Genomic DNA, 19,236 nt, shown 5'->3' with positions numbered 1-19,236 from the left:
TTCCCTCCAGTCTTATTGCCAGCTGCACATAAGGTTCTACCAAAAAAAGCAGCTCTAAAGGGACACATTGATATCTGAATGGGGACATGTGATTTAGAATTTGAAAAACAAGGGAGAATTTCTTAGGTTGTTCCAAGTAGAGCAGAAACAACCATGAACTTTAGACTGTGAATTAAAAAATGCTAATAAAAATGTTAATAAAATAATTAGTTTCAAACTCTAAAAAATAAATCCCAAACTGAGCAAGAACGGCAAACTTCATTTTTCTGCAGAAGAGTGCAGGGAAAGGGCAAAGGGTTAAGTTACAAGGAAATTCACAGGCTGAATATAAGAGTCTTGCTGGATCAGACTAAAGGCCCATCAAGTCCTGAATCTGTTTCTACAGTGGCCAATAAGATGCCTCTGGGCAGCCCACCAGGACATGAAGGCAACATTGCCTTTCTCTCCCTTTCGTACCTCCCAGCAGAAGCTCCTTATTTAAAGGTATTATATACTGCCTCTAAACAGAGATTCAATTTAGCCATCATGGCCAATTCCCATTTGTAGGCAACGATCAGCAGCACGTATTATGGCAGTGAATTCCATATGTTAATTATGAATCATTGTGATGTGCTTTATTTCATCTCTGCTGAATCTATTGCCAGACATTCCATCTGATGAGAAACTGAAAATATTAACTGAAAATCCTGCATTGCATGACTAGATTTCCTATTGCTTTCCTCCCCCACACCCTTCCCTCTCAAATCCACTCTGGAGGGTCCCCCAACTCCAAAGAGCAGACTTTGAGGGAGTTGGGGAACTGTGACAGTCTCATTGCACAATTGAAATCCTTGTATATATTGGATAAAGCCCTTTCCCATTAGTAATATTTAGGTAAGAAATTCAATTTGCATATAGAATATATATTGATAAGAGTTTAATTACTTCTTTGTGCATTTGTAGTATAATAACCTGTATCCAGTGCTTTTTTTTCTGGGGAGACACAGGGGTACGCATACCCCTAAACATTTTGTGAATCTAAGATTGGTCTCATTAAAGGTAAAGAGACCCCTGACCATTAGGTCCAGTCGTGGCCGACTCTGGAGTTGCGGTGCTCATCTCGCTTTATTGGCCGAGGCAGCCGGCGTACAGCTTCCGGGTCATGTGGCCAGCATGACTAAGCCGCTTCTGGCAAACCAGAGCAGCGCACAGAAACCCCGTTTACCTTCCTGCCGGAGCGGTATCTATTTATCTACTTGCACTTTGACGTGCTTTCGAACTGCTAGGTTGGCAGGAGCAGGGACCAAGCAACGGGAGCTCACCCCGTCGTAGGGTTTCGAACCACCAACCTTCTGATCGGCAGGCCTAGGCTCTGTGGTTTAACCCACAGCGCCACCCGCGTCCCTTGGTCTCACTGAGGGGCAGTATTTCAATATAAGTAGGAAAATGAGAGTACCCCTAAACATTTTTTAGAAAAAAAAGCACTGCCTGTACAGTATCTGCTTCTAGGATATACCATAAATAAAAATTAAGATGAAAATGTCAGGAGCAGTCATTTTAAGCACTTAATCATGCCAAATATTTAAAGATGGATAAGCTGGCGGTAGGGAGCATTACAAAAGTTTATTTTATGGGATACTAGTAGCTCTGTATCTGGCATTGCTCAGGAATTCTAAGAAACAAAAAAAATCAGTGAAGTTTTTTAATTGGTTGTTAGAATCAGTGGTTTTGAAAAGTTCAATCCACTATCTTGATTCAAAATGGCATGTCTTATTCAGAAGGAAAAACCCTGTTGCGAATAGGACTGCTGCCTAATTTCACATGTGTGTGTTGCCTTTGCATACCAATTACTGTATGTTCTTTATTGATTTTAAATTATGAACCACTATGGGCAGTATAAAAATGCCTAAGTAAGTATTTCCACATTTAACATAGCATTTTTAATGGCTGACCTATGTTCTTCACTATGTTTTTAAATCTATTTTTGTTGTATATTGCTGTAATTTTATTCTCCCCCTCTCCATGTTAGTTTAAGCTGCTTTGAACGCACACAGTACTGGAAAAGTGGGGTATCTTTTAAATCAATTGGATTATTTAATCTCTTAACTGAGACACACAGCTCATTATTTGGTACTTTTAAAAGTATAGGCTCTTTTTAAAGTACATATTGGAGATTTAAATAATTATAAATAATTAGCTAATGTTTTAATCCCATTCAGAATGGTGTCCCGCTTTTTATTGTGCTAGTCACGATGACTGGCGGTGGCCTTTTAATATACGGATTTGGATTTTTAATTGTTCTTTTTAAAAAAAAAAAAAAGGGAAAGGAAACGTAGTTAGAGCTGAAAAGCAAGGGCTATTATGAGGAGAAATTTGTTGAGGCACAGCAAAGTCATCCATCTCCCCTCTCACTGAGGTAAAACAGCCGTCTCTCCCAATAAGCCAATCAGCGCGGAAGAAACTTCGCCTCAACGGTCCCCCCAAAGCGCGAGACCGGCGACCGACGATTGAACCGGGGCACTCTGAGGGCTACACCGCGCACGCGCCATCCTCTCCCTCTCATCATAATCAAGGTCTTCCACACTTTCCCGCCTTTCCTCCGCTTTAAATTCTCCTCTTCCCTCCCCGCCTTCTGAAGCTTAGGCCACCAACCCCTCTTCGGCGCACGCGCTCCGGAAGCCCCTTTACCCCTACCTTCCGCCCTCTTCACTACCCACATTCCGAGCCACGCGTGCGCGGCCACGCCCCTCCCCTCTCTCCTTTAGATGCTTCCCACCTCCACGCTGTGCGTCAGGTGCTGTTTGGTTGTCTCTTTCTTCCCCGCCGTTTGGGGCACTGCGCAGGCGCAGTAGGGGAATAACAGCCCCCCCCCGCCTCTTATCACATTCGGCCCCCCCCCCCCCGGCTTTACGGATATCTTGAGGAGACTGTAGGGGGGCTCGTTGTCGTCATCGCCATGGGAGTGAGTAAGGCCTAGATTCCTCCCGGGGTGGGGGGGGGAGCGGGAAGGGAAGGGGGGGTCAAGATTTTTGGGGGGGGTGAAATGGGGGGGCGCTATTCTGTGGGTGGAAAGTTTTGTGTTGAGTAGGGAGAAAAAAATAAAGGGGAAATCCGGAGGAGGGGGGGTCAGTGTGGGGGTACCAAAGGAATAATAACGGGGGGAGAGCTGGGGGCGTTAATGGGAAGTTTGCTGCTGGAAGAAGTGGGGCAAAGGCTTAGGGATTGGTATTTGAGATATTAAAGTAGTTCATGGAAAAATGAGTGGGGCGGGGGTTCCTGACCCCCCTACAGGCAGGTTGGTAGTGGTAGGATTAGGAGACTTGGGGAGGGGGACGCCAAGTTTAGAGGAAGGAAAGTAAATGGGGGACACCTGTAGGGGTGTAATAAGGCAACTAAGCAGAGAGAAGTAAGGTTTAAGGGGGGGGGCGAGGATTAAAATAGACGGTGGAAAGTGGGATAAATTGACGGTATTGGTGGTATTAAAGTAATTTGGGAGGGGCAGGAATTAGGGGGGCGCTTTGAGTTAATGACACCCTAACATAGGCTGGAGGATAAATCAGGGAGGGAAAGACTGGCTTGGAGAGGTGAAAGCAAGTTGGAAAAACATGTATTATGCAGGGGAATATTTGGAGGAGTGGGGTAGTGGGGAGAAAGGAAAGTTTGATGTGGGCAGGAAAATGAAAAAGTAAGAGGGAAATCCAGGGTGCAGCAGAGAGGAGGAGGAGACAGGGGGTGTTAAGATAATGATGATGGGATGTGAAGGCGTGGGGTCAGGTTGTGGGGTTTTGAAATGGGAAGATATAAGGGGAGATTAAAAGTTTTGTATTGGAAGAAGGTGTGAGTGGGGTTAGGGCTGTGGTGGATGGGTGTGTTTTAGGCCACTTTCTCAACCTGGTGCCTTCCAACTGTTTTGGATTACAACACCCATCACACATGCTGGCTTGACTGATAGCACCTGAGAGTCCAAAACAGAGGGGGAAGACTGGTTTGAAGTAGGGTTTAGGATGGGGGGCAGAGATATGTGGCCTTGGTGGGTTCAATTTACAGGGTGGAAGTAATGGATAATCGCAGAACTGAAAAAGTTAAATATTTGGAAGGTTAGGATCAATTGTCATGGGCAGAAATATTTGGGATGGAAGAACAATAGTGGGGGTTGTCAGGCAGTTCAGCCCTATGACAATGCCCACATTCTTTTAAATCACATTTACTTTTTATTTGAAGAGGTTTTTATGTTTAAAGCAGAACAAATAATTAAAGACTTGTGTTTTGTTAAGATACATCATTCTCCGTGGAGATCTGAAGAGAGCACCCATGCTAATAAAAAGGGTTTCCTTTTTAACCCAGTTCAGTCCTCACACCTTTGCGTACTTCTAAAATCTAGATGGCATTGGAGGTGCTTCAAGTTAGCAAATTGAAGCAGCTTTGACATTTGTTTGCCTTGCTGATAGGAATGGTTTTTCTTTCCCTTTCTATAACTGGATGATCCTAGGTGTCTGGAACTCAGGGGCAGGGTGGGCTATATGTTAACCCATGAAGCATCAGTATGATTTTTAGAAATCTAAATCAGTTTTTTAGATGCCAAGTGTTGGTAGGTGTACTTTGTCATTGTGGGAGAAGCTGCAGTTATTGGAATTCTCCTAGCCTGCTCAGCCCTTAAAGGTACAAGCACCTTCTCTCAAAACGTGTCATAGGTCAAGCTTGTCAGTCACCACTTGCCTGTTTCCCAGGGGTGCGCAAGAACTGCCTTCAGACAGCTTGACACAAACACTTCCATAAACTGGAAGAAGCCTATTTACCTTTCTTGCTGTAGATGTGCCACAAATAACATTTAACAATATGTCATTCACATACTTAGACTGCAAGGCAGAAGCAGGCAAAGAAGGGTTCATAAAATTATCTCTTCCAAGCAAGCTAAAGAACCCCGTATTCCAACATAACAGAGTAGCACCTGCAAGGAAAAAATATATATTTATTGCAGGTGCATGCCTGTTCAGGCCAGGAGATACACACCATCTATCCTTTTTTATTGTTTTGGAAGTTGCTTCAGGTCTTGCTTGTGCCAGGAAGATGCAGGCACAGCATTCTGCTCCCATCTGCTGGCAGTCTTCCTGCCCCACATTCTCCCTGCTCCGACTGAACTAGCTTCCCAGCCAATTTCACGTAGGGGGTGGGGGGAGAAGGATGTCCTTGCTTGAACTTTAGCAAGGGTGGAAGGGTTGCAGTGAGGTTAGGCACATGTTTTTGGCTCAGAACCTCTGGTATTCACTGACTCACCAGCCTGGCAAAACTTAACAACACTTTGTGAGTGAGTGTTTCTTTTTCTCCCTTTTTTCATAAAATGGTGATTGTATCCAGTGTTAGTCCTATTTAGAGTAGACCTATTAAAATTAATGAATATAAGGCAAGTCATGTTTGTTAACTTCAATGGATCTATTCTGAGCTGGACTAGCACTGGACACAACTTGGTATTTCCAAGTCAGATATGAACTGGTTCTTGGGACTGTAGGTGGAAAAACGAATGTAGGATAGAAAGCTGTTTCTCTAGGAAGCCTGGGTCCTGTCTCTTTAGCACAAAAGTAGGCTGCATGCCCTCCAGGTTTTGCTCAGCTACAACTCCCATCATCTCTGACCGCTGGCTATCCTAGTTGGGGCTGATGGAAGTTCTATTTCCAAACCTCTAGAAGGTACCCCACTGGCTACACTTCTTCTAGGATTTGATATTCCCTGTTGCTCTCAAAGCCTGCATCATAACCTCCTTACACTCACCCACACCCTGGACAGGAAAAATCATGATATGAGAGGAGAAATGTAACAAATGAAAAAACCCTCTGTCACCCATGAGCTGCAAGTTCTTAGCATTTCCCTGTGTTCCCTAGCACTGCTGTTGCCAAAAGAGTGTTTTTGTTTGTTTGTTTGTATTTAAACCTGCAAGCTTTAATTGGCTGAAGTGGTCAATTAATCCACAAGGTTTAGTTGAAGCAGTGAGGGGCAATATTAATCAGTGGAGCTGCAAATTTGAGAGTAAGCTCCCCGTTTTTATTTTGCTTTGTTGCTCTACTAGAAATAGCTTTCCCTGTTTGGCAGCATCATTTGGTTTGGCATAACCCTTAGGTTGCCAGTGTTTCATAGAACATAGGAGCCGAGGTAGCTGCCTTAAACTGAGCCAGGCCATTCTGCCTGTCTCACTTAGTATTGTCTGCACCAGGAGTTCTCAAACTGGTCCACGAGCTTCATTTAGGTGGTCTGTGGAGTGTCTGTGGATTTGTAGTCAATGACAGAAACCACATGTGCATTGTGTTACATATTCACATTGCTTTGTAATAGTATTTCAATAGCTTTTTATATCTTGCATTGTTTTACACTTCGGATTCTGTGGAATACAATAAAACAATATATAAGAAATAAAAGAAGCAGTTAAAAATACACTGTGCTAGATGCTGTATGATTTTTTATTGTATTTTTATTGCCACCAATAAAGTTGGGAACCACTGCTCTACACTGACTGACAGTGTGGCTCTAGGATTACAGGCAGGAGTCTCTCCCAGCTCTGGAGAGCAGATGCTGGGAGATACCTGGAGAGGCTGTGGCGTGAACTTTCGTAGTCCATGTAGGGGAAGCCACGCTTAAGGCTATATACTGAGTACAACTCGGCTGCATTTACATGTTGTGCCTTGTTCTAACATCTCAGCCCTTCTTCTTTCAGAGGAAATCAAGTAAAGGCAAGGAGAAGAAACAGAAACGACTGGAGGAGCGAGCAGCAAGGGATGCCATCTGTGCCAAGGTGGAAGCTGCAAATAAAGTGAGCTTTGTTTTCTCTTTCCCCTTGACATGGAGACTGAGCCTGGTATAGTGGCAGTAGAGCAGCAGTGCCCTCCATATAGTTTGGACTGCAGCTACCATCTTGCTTGACCATTGGTAATGCTGGCCAGGGCTGATGGGAGTTGTCCAAAACATTAGGAGTCCACCAATTGGGGAAGTCTGGATTCAAAGGTTAGATCTGGGTTAAAGAGACCCAGGTTCAAATTTCCACTTGGTTGTGGAAGTTCCCTCAGTGGCCTGGACCCAGTTTGCTTGTTTCTGTGTAGCACCAGCCAGTTAACACTGTCTGTCACTGCTGCCAAGATGTTGCTGCTGAATGTCAGAGACCACTCATTATAACTTATCCGCTGTTTGCTGTTCCAAAATTTCTTGGACAGTATATGCAAATAAACAGAAAGAAGTGGTTTAAAACCCCCCAACTCTAAACACTTTCTCTCCTCCCCACTTGGAATTTATGGTGGGCTAAAAGCGAGAGAGAGAGCACTTTTCCCAAAGTGAACACTTTCAATGTTAAAAGCCCCTGAAAAAGTATCTCTTTGCTTGACTGCACTGCAGACATCTATCTCTTCCTATCTTTAGTATACTCTCTTTCTTTCCATAGTTGGGAGACCCCTTAGAAGCCTTCCCAGTGTTCAAGAAATATGACAGAAATGGGTGAGTAGAAGCTCTCTGCTCGTTGAGGCTAGAGGGATTTGAACCCAGGTCTTCTTGGTCAAAGCCTTAGCACAGGCTTTGAGACTGTGTGTGTGTGTGGAAAGCCATGAAACGCTGCTGCTCCGTCTGGTATTGCATGCTTCTTGCTCCTGGGACTCAGCTACAAAGTGGACTTCTATTTATGTATATTGAAACCTAATGGCTTCCGTTTCCTTTCTCTCTTTGCAGGTTAAATGTCTCCATTGACTGCAAACGAGTTTCCAGCTTGGACCCGACCACACTCGACTGGGCTTTTGAACTAACCAAAACAAACATGCAGACCTTGTAAGGCCCAAGGGGGACACTCGGGGGTAGTGGGTGGCGGTGGGGAGCAATTGCCAGCTGTAGTGGGGATGTGCAAGAGCAGGGGGGATGACTCCCTTTCTTTCCCGTCCCCCAAAAGTCGTATCTCCGCTAAAAAAAAAAAAGCATTGTGCTCCAGATATTAGAGAGCTACTGCAAGTCAGAATAGGCAATCCTGAGATAGATGGATCAAGGGCTTGACTCAGTATTCTGTGTTTCAGAGATTCCCAACAGAGGCTGCTGTTTTGTTAGTAAGGATGAACAGTTTTTCACAACTTTTTCTCTGTAAGGGATTCGAGGAAGGAAGAAAGTAGAACGGATTGCAGAACCTATCAGGCAATTGCGTTGCTAGCTGTCACAAAGATCTTGCAATTGTCTTGCAAACCAGCTTCTTGCCCCCTCTGATGGCTAATAGAGTTGGGTCCGCTTTGCAGAGTTTGTTAGGTAGCCATCCAGAGGTGCTGCTCAAAGCCCAGGTGGAGAAGGGGAACGGGTCCCGAACGTGCTCCGGTACCCAAGAGATTCCCTCCCTCTCCTAGGCAGCAATGCAGGCTGCTTCTTATGGTGAGTACTATCTCCAGGTGGCTGAGCTCTCCCCTAAGGAGAGGGTGTGAAGCGATTGGTTTTTATGCTCTCTTCCTCTCCGCAGGTATGAGCAGAGCGAGTGGGGCTGGAAAGACCGGGAGAAACGAGATGAGATGTCAGATGACCGTGCTTGGTACCTAATCGCTCTGGATGACGGCTCCCTTCCCGTGGCTTTCTCACACTTCCGCTTTGATGTGGAGTGCGGGGATGAGGTCCTCTATTGGTACGTCTCCTGCTAGGCACGTTCATATTTATTTTCAGAATCTGCCCTCAGATTCTGCACTTGGGGAGGGCCAGGTGGATCATAGCAGAGTGGAAGGATGCACACAAGTCAAACCTGCTACAAAATTTTGCGGGGTACAGGAAGGGGGATGTGGGAAGTGGAAGCTTATTGATATCCTGTATCAGCCCAGCTATATAATTGGGGACAGAAAGCTTCCTTTATTGTGTAAACCACTGTTGTTTCGATAACTAACACACAAAATGTAAGAATGGATTTAGACACTAGGAGGGAATATATTGTTTAGTTATTACTGCTTCCTTGCTCCCATTAGTGAGATCAGCACAGTACCATCCTTTGCAGCTTAAACTTGGAAGCCAAGACAAGATTGATTTAACTTCTTGAAACAATAATCCAGAATGCTTTAAGGCGGGCTGTATTTTCCCTGGAATTACCTACCCTTTTGCCCCCTCTTAAAATAACAATCACACACACATTGTTTTGTGAAGAAATGAATGTAGTAATTAGTTACATAATCTAGGTTTTGAATCATCAGTGACAGTAGCAAGATCATCAGCAAAACTACCATCTGAGTTACAAAAGCACAAAATGTTAAGTTCAAAAATGGTGAGTTCAGAGTGCAGAGTTCAGACATGTATGTGTGGCCAGCTTGGAAGCATAATGAAGAAAGAGGAGTCTGCCCCAAGGAGGAAGGAAGTACATAGTGTTACAGCTTCCTGTCAAAGGCAGACAAAGGAAGAAATCTCAGAGTTTTCTGTAGCAAATTTTACAGGAAAGCCCTGTGAGCCTCAGCTCCTTCACGTCCCCATCTGGCAAAGCACAAATTGTTGGGTTGACTGCAGTAATGTCACACACAAAAAAAGTTAAAAGTGTGGAGTGCTCTTGTTCAGTGTGCAGGCCTTCCATGCCCTCTTTCAGGTTGTTCCTTTCCATTCTGCACCCATCCATCCAACATTCCTATGTTCCTTGGCTACTTGATCCTCATTCAGCTGTTTGGGGATTTATTCATTTTAGTCTCTTAAACTTGTCCCTAACGACTCCTTGAAAAACCTTGGGTTTCCCTGAGGATGCTGCTAACTCCAAGCTTGATATATACCATCCTTCTCCATGCTGCTTCCCTTGAGATGTTGTTGGACTACAGCTCCTATCACCCTACATCACTTGTCACACTGGTTGGGCCTAGTGAGAGTTGTATTTAAAAATGCCTGGTGGTCATCTGGTTGTGGATGACCATATGATGCATTCAGTCCCCAGCATCTTCCAGCTTCAAGGTCAGGTAGCAGGTGACGGGAGACACCTTTCTCTGCCTTGGACAGCTTCTGGTGTAGCCTTGCCTGGTATAAGACAGCTTCCTATGTTCTGAACAGAAGCACATAAAGAACAGTCCTGCTGAATCAAGTCAGTGGTCCATCTAGTCCAGCTTCCTGTTCTCACAGTGGCCAACGATTCTCATGGGAAGCCCACAAGCAAGACTCGAGTGCAAGAGCACCTTTCTGCCCCGTGGTTTCCCGAAACTGGTATTCAGAAAGACATTGCCTCCAACTATGAAGCATGGCCTTCAAAGCCTTATCTTCCATGAAAATCTGCACAGATTTGTTGTTTGATTTATGTGTGTAAACTGCTGTGTTTATTCCAGGTGCAAAATCTGAAGGGCTGTGTTCTTGCAGCTGCCAAAGTGGTGGAAGAGAAGGGGTGAATGCAACATTACAAATCAGTTGTGGCTTAAATAATCATTGTTTAGTGCTGATATAGTTCTATTTTCCTTTTCCTCTGAGAGTTTGAAAGCCATTTGCATCCATTATGTCATCTGAAGCTGTGGGGAAAGACTGAATGGGGGTGGGGGTGGAATTTTGCAGCTCAGGGCAGCGATGTTTGTGGAAGGATTTCAAGGCCTGGGTGTTCTTTAATAGCATGTTGAAGCTCACCCTTTCCTCAACTCCTCAGCTACGAAGTACAGCTGGAAAGCAAAGTGAGAAGGAAAGGTCTTGGCAAATTTCTCATACAGATCCTACAGCTCGTGGCGAACAGGTAGGTGCACTATTTTTTCCTCTTCCTCTGAATTACAATTCTCTCTAGCTGTCTGAAGCTGCAGTCCTAAACATGCCCACTTGGAGTCGCTAATCTTTCCCCATTAAAAAAACCCTAACAAACCCTGAATATCTTGATACCAAGGATTGACATAGAATGGCCTGGGTTGCATGGCCACCCTAACTATGGATTACCAGGTTCATGCAAGCATGCAGGTTTCCAGACATAAGCTTGCTGCTGCTTTGCTTGTCCCTGCTCTTTTTTTACTGCCACTCCAAGGTTTGGCTTAGTGTGTTATCTGAACTGGGACTCAAGCTTAGTGAGATGAGAGAGCTTAACCTTGAGCTGTTGCCAGGGTTTGTGCTCAAAACGACTGGGGAGAAGAAAAGCAGCTGTGAGCACTGCTCAGGGAGCCTGCACAGTTCCTGGTAAGCCATGGTTTGAACTTGCTGTGCTGTTGTATGAACCAGGCCAGTGTGAATTCAGATGGTTCTGTTTTTAACCTCTTAACCATATCCAACTAAATTCTACCCAGCTGAAATTCATGATCCTAAATTACTCCTGTCTATTAACTTCAGTGGATCTACTCTGTGTAGAACTAGCATTGTATACAACCCTCTGCAGGTTTTGTGTATCAAGTTAGGCATTTTTATTTTGCTTGCATTAAAATAAAATAAAAAGCACACTGCAAAGAATTTAGCGTGGACCAGAACTGGAGCCTTCCGAAGACCTTGGGTGAAGAGAGAAATTTCTGAGCAGCCCCTTTCCCTAAATCTTCAACAATCCCTTCTAACACCTTTTTGAGCTTCCTTTGGTAGTTGTAAAGACTAGTGTTGGGATAGGGAAACTGTGGCCCTCCAAATGTTGCTGGACTCCAGCTCCCATCAGCCCCATCAGAGATTATGGGAGTTGGAGTTCAACAACATCTGCAGGACCACAGATTTCCCATCCCTAGGCTCCAATCTTGCTTTAATATAATCATCGGCATCATCTGATTTCCACATAACAGGTGTGTGAGCACGCAAGATAATTGCTCCCAGATGAACATGCAGCTATAAACTGCTGTCGTGCTAGCTAGCTTGCTGTGCTCTTTGAAAATGTCTGGATTTTAAAACCTAGGGTTGTATCCAGTGAAGTCCTACTGTGAGTAGGCACACTGAAATGAGTAAACCAAAGTTGATCAAGTCCATTCGTTTGAATGAGCCCTACTCAGAGAAGACCATCATTGGGTACAGTCATTAGATTATGCTCTCTGTTTTAATGAGTACTGTGTTAGCTCTGATAAAACTTGGCAGTTGTCTGGAGGATCCAATTCTATACCAAATGCACTTTCAAACTTTGGGTTAAGAGAAGATGGCCTTCCCCAAATATACAGACACGTGTGTGTATTTATTTGATAATTTCAATTTTTACATGGGATTGGAACTAATTTAAATTAGACTACTGTGAAAGTGCAAGGAGCTTTGTTTGGCTTTTGCTTTCTTTCTTGTGACCTCATACCAAGCTGACCGTGTCTTCTCCCTGGCTCTTAGTACACAGATGAAGAAAGTCATGTTAACAGTATTTAAACACAATCATGGGGCCTACCAGTTCTTCAGAGAAGCGTTACAGTAAGACTTCATTTACTTCTTCTTTGCTCACCTGAAGTAGAGACCAGAAGAAGATGGGTTTGGGGAGATGCCCCTCTCCTACCCTTGTGACAGTTGGCTATTTGACTCTCATTGGCCAGGGATGGGGAGCATGTGGTCCTTCAGATATTCCTGGACTCATCATCCCTGATCTCTGGCCATGCTGGCTGGGGTTGATGGGAGTTGGAGTCCAACAAAATGGAGAGGGCCAGTGGTTCCCTGTCCCTCTCTGAGCAAAGGGCACAGAGCCCTTTTCAGAAAAATATTCCTTGATGGCTAACCTTCTGGGAGACCACATGCCAGAGGTGGGTGAGGCCACAGCAAAGTGGGTGCGCCCATATATATCCTATGCATCCACACACCTAGTCCTTCCCTTCCCAGCTACAATCTCCAGGCAGATCATCCATTTTTCCTGCTTCCTTTCTCCCTTCAACAATGGAAAGAAAGCTCCCACTGGTTCCAGTAGAAGGCTCCCCCCCCCCCAGTCTAATTGCTGGGTGGAGATGAGGCCAGGAGAGGAGGCCTTGCAAGTCCGAGGTTCCCCACACCTTTCTTAGGCCAAGGGCGGCAGGCACTGTTCCCACAATAGCACAAGCTACCAAATAACTACAGCTTCCCACAAGATACTCTGATGGCCTGGACCAACTTGGAAAGCTTTGAAACGGGACTAGAGCAATTCATGGAATAAGAGCAATTCATGGAATATAAGGCTATTAGTCACAGTCTTCCCTCCACTGTCAGAGGCAGTATGCCTATGAAAATCTTTTGTTGGGGACCGCAAGTGGGGAGAGTAGCTGTTGTTCTCTGATCCTGATCACAGGCTCCCCTTTGGGACATCTGCTTGGTTACTGTAAAACAAGGAACCTGGGCCTTTGGTCTGGTCAGCAGGGCTTTCCTCACATATTTTCTTTTCTTCTGATGCTGCCCTGTTTCTACAAACAGACTCTTCATGCAATCAGTTGCTTGTGGAGACCACGCCAAGGGGCCAGGCCAGCTCCAGTTGCACAGATGTGGCTGCATTTTAAGCATTGATGCAAATGCCACCTGACACTTTCCTCTATCTCCTCTCCTCCTCCTTCACTACAACTACTTCTGCCCCTGCAGGTTTGAAATCGATGATACCTCACCCAGCATGTCTGGCTGCTGCGGAGATGACTGCTCTTACGAGATCCTCAGCCGGAGAACAAAGTTTGGCGAGAGCCAGCATGCTCACCTGGGTGGTCACTGCGGAGGCTGCTGCCATTGAGGTTGTCCTTCACTCCTGAGAAAGAACCCGGCTCTCTCCACACAACCCTGCCTTTCTCTTTGGTTTCCATTGCCTGATCCTGCCCCCCACCTCCCCACTTCCTCCATTTCTTGGTACACCCCCAAGCCAGGACAAACAAGACTCCTTTATTGCATCCTGAATCCCAGGATGGAAGATCTTCCTCCGTACGGGAGGCTCTGGGAACCAAAGTCATGCCTAAGTCTCAGACCTAGTGCTAGATCTTGCATACTTACAGTCTTGATCCGAAGGCATGAATCTGGGCAGCAGGGTTTGCTTGCTTATTTGTTAAGCCCATGCTGCTGCAGTGAAGAAATAGTTAATTCCCCAAGTGAATGGTGGGGATAGCTCTCTCCCTCCAAGCTGAAGAGGTGCAGGGAGTGAGTTTTACAGAATCCTTATTGGAGTAGCAGATCTAGAAACGTGACCTTTCCTCACCTGCATTGATCTGTGCCTCTCCTTTCTTCGGTCGTTACATTGGACTGCTGTTTTGCCACAAAACTGCAATGTGTATCTAATTGGATGTGGTCCCCTGCATGGGCTACCTGGGGAAACCTTGCCTGACTCCATGCTGTTGCTTGGATTTCTCCTGGGTGTATGTTGCAGCCACCTGTTGTTTTTTGGTTGATGGGGGGAGAGGGGAGGGGAGGAGAAGAGATTTGTACAGGTTTTAGAATCATACCCTGATTAATGTTCTGCATTGATCATGCCTGGAGCACTTCCCTTTTGTTTATACGTGGGGGGTGGGGAAATATTGATGCAGATGTACTGCTTGTGCAGTTTGCTGCTGGCGAGTCCCGCATGGCTGTGTCCTTAGAGGACCTTAGAAGCCAAATCAAGCTATCAGTGACCTACACAGGTGACTTTCTGCGCACAGACACACCACCTGGAGAAAACTTGCAAGAGTTCGAAGCAATGATAACTGAATTTGCTATTCCTGTGTCCAAAAGGCTGAGTTGAAGGAAGCGTGCAAGAGATTCCCCCCCCCCCCAAAATGCTATTAACATTTTTGGTTGTTCAGGGCCCTTCACCCTTTTGAGTCTTTGGGAAACAGGCAGCTCTGGCATTTCTGAATTCTGTGTAGCGGGGTGAGTAACCTGTGGCCCTCCAGCTGCTGTTGGTTTCCAGCTCCCATCAGCCCCAGCCAGCATGGGCAGTGGTTGGGGAGGATGAGAACTGGAGCCCAAACACCCATCTTGAAAACTATAGGTTCCTCATCCCTGCTGTATATTATGAAGCGAGGATGTTCTGGTTTGGGTTTTTCTTTAAAGATGTTCTTGAATGCCTTGGCTTTGCATTGATGCTTCATCATCAGAAGGGACAGCCTTTGCCTTCAGTTAATTATCTTGAGTTGCAGCTTTTTAACACAGTGTTGTGTCATTTTCCCATCTTTATGACACGCTGTGCAGAAATGACATCTTACTCCCTTCTTGCCTCAGTGAGGTGTGTTGGTGTGTACAAGCTTCATTTGAGGTGTTAAGAATTGACCAGCCAGGTCCTCCTGCTGCAACTGTCAATCACTGGCCTGGCCCTGCTCTTTCCACCAGGCTTCCTTAGCGATCTAGGCTGCAACATAGCAGCAGTTTTGGGAGGAGAGTGGCTGTTGGTTGCCAGGCAACCGCCAATAGCTTTCGTGCGTCCCAAGTTCTGTTGTTGCATGCTCTACCAGGCCCTGCTGACAACTGCCTGGGTAGTATTTCCCAGTGTTGGTCCTCCTCTGCTGTAGCAATGCTGGTGGTGCAAGTGATCCATCCCATAACTCCCCTTTGCCCAAAATGGAGCCTCTCGCACCAGCCGCACAACCTCAGGACCTCACTTCTGTCTCAGGGTGTGCCTCTTTGCCTTTTTCTGGTTCCCTCTGAAGGGATGCAAAATGGGTGCTCCTACTCTTCAGCCTTTAAATGCCTGAACTCGGGGTGACCAGTGTGAGTGCCCCTCCCCCAGATGTTGCTGGGCTCCACCTCCCATCAGCCACAGCCAGCATGACCTACAATCAGGGAGGATCATTCAGCAACATCTGGAGAACACCATGCTGGCTTTCTCTGGCCCCAAGCCTCTTTTTTAAGAATTAAAAATTGCCCTGCTACTTGAATTGCATCTTACCAAATAGATTGCTAGTGGTTTTTCCTCTCTTGGAAATTGGATCGTAACTCCACAAGTTCATACTTAGATTTTTGTAGAAATGCATTGTCTACAGCCAAGGAGTGAGTTGCGTGCAGGCTTTTCTGTGTGCATGTGGATCATTCAGGCTGCAGAATCATTCAGGGCTGGAGCAGCGATGGGCAACATTGTGAGCATCTGGGGATCAGATTTTCCAAGTTTGATCTGCAGGCGGGGTACAAGTGGATCTCATCACTGTGTCTTCTCACTCCTGGCTGCAGAATTGACAGGGACAAGAGTGCCTGCATGGTGAGACAGACAGGCAAGCTGCAAGTCTCAGACTGTTTCTTAGTTTGCACCCCTTCCCCCTTGAGAAACTCGCTTTGCTTTCAGTTGTCAGCACTGGGGAAAGGCTCATGGACCAGTGATAACTTGAGAGCATTGCAAGCACTGCTTTCAGTCAGTCTAACAGGCATCTCCCTATCCCTTTCTGGAAGTGATGGAGACTCAGCCAGGAGACCTCTTCATGAGCTTGGTGCCCGTTCTGCAACCTCTCATTTATCAAGGGGCAGCTACAGCTACAGAATAGGCAGCAGTGTGCCACAGACTCTATGGCAGGGATGAGGAGCATGTGGCCCTCTGGATTTGGTTGGACTCCAACTCCCAACAGCCCCAGGTATGCGTGGTGACTGGTCAGGGCTGGTGGGAGTTGTAGTCCAGTAACACATGGAGGACCTCTAGTCCTGCTGTGCAGCGGTTTTGGGATGTGGCACTGCCACTTCTCACCTCCCAGGAAATGTGTGCCTTCTAGATACAAAGTGATGAAAAAGTGAAGTTGTGGTAGGGGGTCCAAATGCCGCCTGTGGGGGAGGATAGACTACGCAGGCAGGCTGGGTGCCCTAACTGAAGGGGCGCTCACTTTGCTGGGGGTAGCACACAATTTTGAGCACTTGCTGCTTCCAGAACACTTTGCTCCCCTGCATGGGTTTAGCATGTCTTTCTCCCATGTGGCAGTAGGAGGCTCTTTAATGCACTCTCCTGTTTGTGCAGGAACATGCCTCCCTGGCCTAGGGCAACAAGAGACGCAGAATTCAGCCTTGCATGGCTGTCTTTAATCTAATCTGTTCCATTGTGAGCAGGACCAAGGCAAAGAGAGCTATTCTGCTCCCCTCTCTTGGATGGGGCATCTACTCATCTTAGCACTGTTCCCCCTGAAAGTTTGTGGGGTCAACTTCACTCTTTGGCATGACCATGTCATCCTGGTCTCACTTAATTGCCTGTAGCAGGATGTAGAAACAAATGGGCCTCATTTAACACAAAACAATCCCCTTTTTTGTTTAAAAAACAACCATGTTCCTAAGATAAGCCCCCCTGTTGCTTTTTTTTAAATTATTAACATGGGAAAGTTGCTATCGTGTTCATTTTTGTTTTGTTTGATATGCTAGGGACAGTCTACGAAGCTTCCAGCTCTTTTGGACTTTTTGAACAGTAGATAAGCTAACAGTTCTCTGGATATTACCTCCCTATAGCAAAAATCCATTGATAATTGCAGTTTGCTATATTAACCTTTTGTTTTTGTTACCTTATACGTGAATCTCTTTCCGTATTCCAAAGTATCAAGAAAAGGTGGTTGAGTGTGGCTAACTCTCACTTGTATTTTTATTTTCCCTCCCGCCCCCCCAAAAATCTGGCATGCTTTGTGATATTAAGTTGTAAACTCTGCACTGTATACTTCTATGTATCTAGTGTCCTTTTTGCCCTCTTCATTTGCCCTCTTTATTTTGTGGGTTTTTTGGGGGGGTTGTCCCCCCAAAAGTTTTTAGAATAATTTTCTATGGTAATTACATTTCTTGGCAAATATTTTCACCAGAATCAAAGGGAACAAGCTGACTTTTTAATTTTGGTATTTGTTTTATTCATATGTTTGAAAATAAACATTTTCTCCAGTCTCTAGCTGTGTGTGTTTCTCAAATGTCTCAAGTGTGCAAATCCTGGGGTGTTTGGAAGCAACCTGGCCCTTCCCCCTACAGTTTTGTAATAAGCGCTCGTTAATTCAACCATCTGAGCAGTTTCCATCCTTTCCCAAGGATGAAAGGCCATTAAAGACCACTTGATTCCTTTATATTCCCCCTTGATCACTGTGATATTCAGGGAAGACTGTTAGTGGCTCAGATGCCCAGCTCAGAAGCTGTGCATTCAGTATTGTGGTCCCAACTCTGTGAAACTCTCAGCTGAGATGAGACAGGCCTTAGCAGACCAGAAGCTGAACGCGAGTCAACAGTGTGATGCCGCAGCAAAAAAAGCTAATGCAATTCTAGGTTGCATCAACAGAAGTATAGTGTCCGGATCAAGGGGTGCATTAGTACACTTTATTCTGCCTTGGCCAGAACCCCATCTGGTGTACTGCGTCCAGTTCTAGGCACCACTTAAATGGTTTTCTGCCTTTTGCATCAAGTTTCATGTGCTGTGCTAGATACTGTACGATTCTCAACTACAGTTTCATTGCTTCCTACCTTTCTTGTCTTTTAGTGCATTGCAGTTTGAATTCCATAGAATGTAATACATGTATTCCACGCAATGCAGTAAAACGTAATATAAGTAAGCAGAGGAGCAATAAAAATACCTTTGCAAATCAGTACTGTATACATATTGAATGCGATGGATGTGCTTTCTTCAACCACAAGGCCACAGCAATGCCACAGACCACCTGAATGAAGCACACAGATTACAGTTTGGGAATCCCTGGTGTAGCGGTTCAAGTGTTGGAGCTGGAAGCCAAAGGTTCTAATTCCTGGTCAGCCATAAAGCTCATTGCTGGAATAGATAGGCCATTGGCCTGATCCAGCAGCGCCCTTCTGATGACTGACCTTTGGTACTATGTGCCTTGACAGGACCAGCCCATTTGCTGCTTCATCTCAAGTAGGAAATCATCTTGGGCCAGTCTTGTGAATGCCCCAGAAGACTCTGAGCCACAGTATTCTACTGCAAAACTGCTTTATTCTTTAAGGTTTCAGGAAGGAGAGAGAAAAAAGGGAGTAATGACAAATACTCAAACTTGAGGCACTAGCACCATATGTGATGGTGCAGAAGGGATGATTCCATGGAAATAAGACCCTGAGGAGCAGAAGAGCCTTCTGCAAATATTTTTTCCCATTATACTCATGAGTAGACCTCTCAGCGCTGGGGTTAGGTGGGCAGTCAAGAGGAGGAATGGCTCTTGCAGTGTGAGCCAATGGCATAAGCACCACCATGAAATCTGGGAGGAAGGGACAGCAGCTGGAACCTGAAATGGAGAAGCCAGGGAGGGTAATGAAGAGACGTTTTAGAAGCACTTCCTGTGAACAATGGATGGCCCGGCTTCATCATACTCTTGCTTGCTGATCCACATCTGCTGGAAGGTGGAGAGGGAAGCCAAAATGGAGCCGCCGATCCACACAGAGTACTTCCGCTCTGGAGGAGCAATGATCTAAAGGGAGCAAGTGAGAAAGTTAACCAGGGGTGGATGATGCCTTACTAGAGCAGATTACCAAACATTCAAAAAGGAGAGAAATAGTAATCAGGGAGGATTCCAACTTCCCCGATATCTGTTGGGACTC

The 19,236-nt window shown here is 45.6% G+C and overlaps 3 protein-coding genes across 6 annotated transcripts in view; 1 reads left to right on the top strand and 2 right to left on the bottom strand.

Moving 5' to 3' along the window:
- Positions 1-19,236, bottom strand: part of MACROD1 (mono-ADP ribosylhydrolase 1) — a 413,075-nt gene that overhangs the window by 28,707 nt on the left and 365,132 nt on the right. The gene's annotated exons all lie outside the window — the stretch shown is intronic.
- NAA40 (N-alpha-acetyltransferase 40, NatD catalytic subunit) lies at positions 115-17,593 on the top strand. Its single transcript, XM_083418827.1, has 8 exons — positions 115-2,941; positions 6,683-6,778; positions 7,400-7,452; positions 7,681-7,776; positions 8,444-8,602; positions 10,565-10,648; positions 12,181-12,258; positions 13,381-17,593. The coding sequence occupies exons 1-8, from the start codon at positions 2,936-2,938 to the stop codon at positions 13,520-13,522; spliced, it is 714 nt and encodes a 237-aa protein (XP_083274953.1). The 5' UTR covers positions 115-2,935; the 3' UTR covers positions 13,523-17,593.
- LOC310667091 (actin, alpha cardiac muscle 1-like) overlaps positions 14,533-19,236 on the bottom strand; it is an 18,567-nt gene continuing 13,863 nt past the window's right edge. For all 4 annotated transcript variants that reach the window (XM_083418809.1, XM_083418808.1, XM_083418810.1 and 1 more), the window contains one exon: positions 14,533-19,106. In XM_083418809.1, the coding sequence (XP_083274935.1) occupies positions 18,963-19,106 (144 nt within the window). In that variant the 3' untranslated portion in view covers positions 14,533-18,962. The remainder of the gene's footprint in view (positions 19,107-19,236) is intronic.

The sequence above is a fragment of the Podarcis tiliguerta genome (genome assembly GCF_965153285.1).
Source record: "Podarcis tiliguerta genome assembly, chromosome: 16".
NCBI lineage: Eukaryota > Metazoa > Chordata > Lepidosauria > Squamata > Lacertidae > Podarcis > Podarcis tiliguerta.
The sequence above is the reverse complement of the archived record's forward strand: the minus strand, read 5'-3'. Positions and strand labels throughout refer to the sequence as shown.

Coding starts and splice junctions, on each gene's coding strand:
- NAA40 (XM_083418827.1), top strand. Junction 7,453..7,680: donor AAGAAATATGACAGAAATGG/GTGAGTAGAAGC, acceptor CTCTCTTTGCAG/GTTAAATGTCTCCATTGACT. Junction 10,649..12,180: donor CTACAGCTCGTGGCGAACAG/GTAGGTGCACTA, acceptor CCTGGCTCTTAG/TACACAGATGAAGAAAGTCA.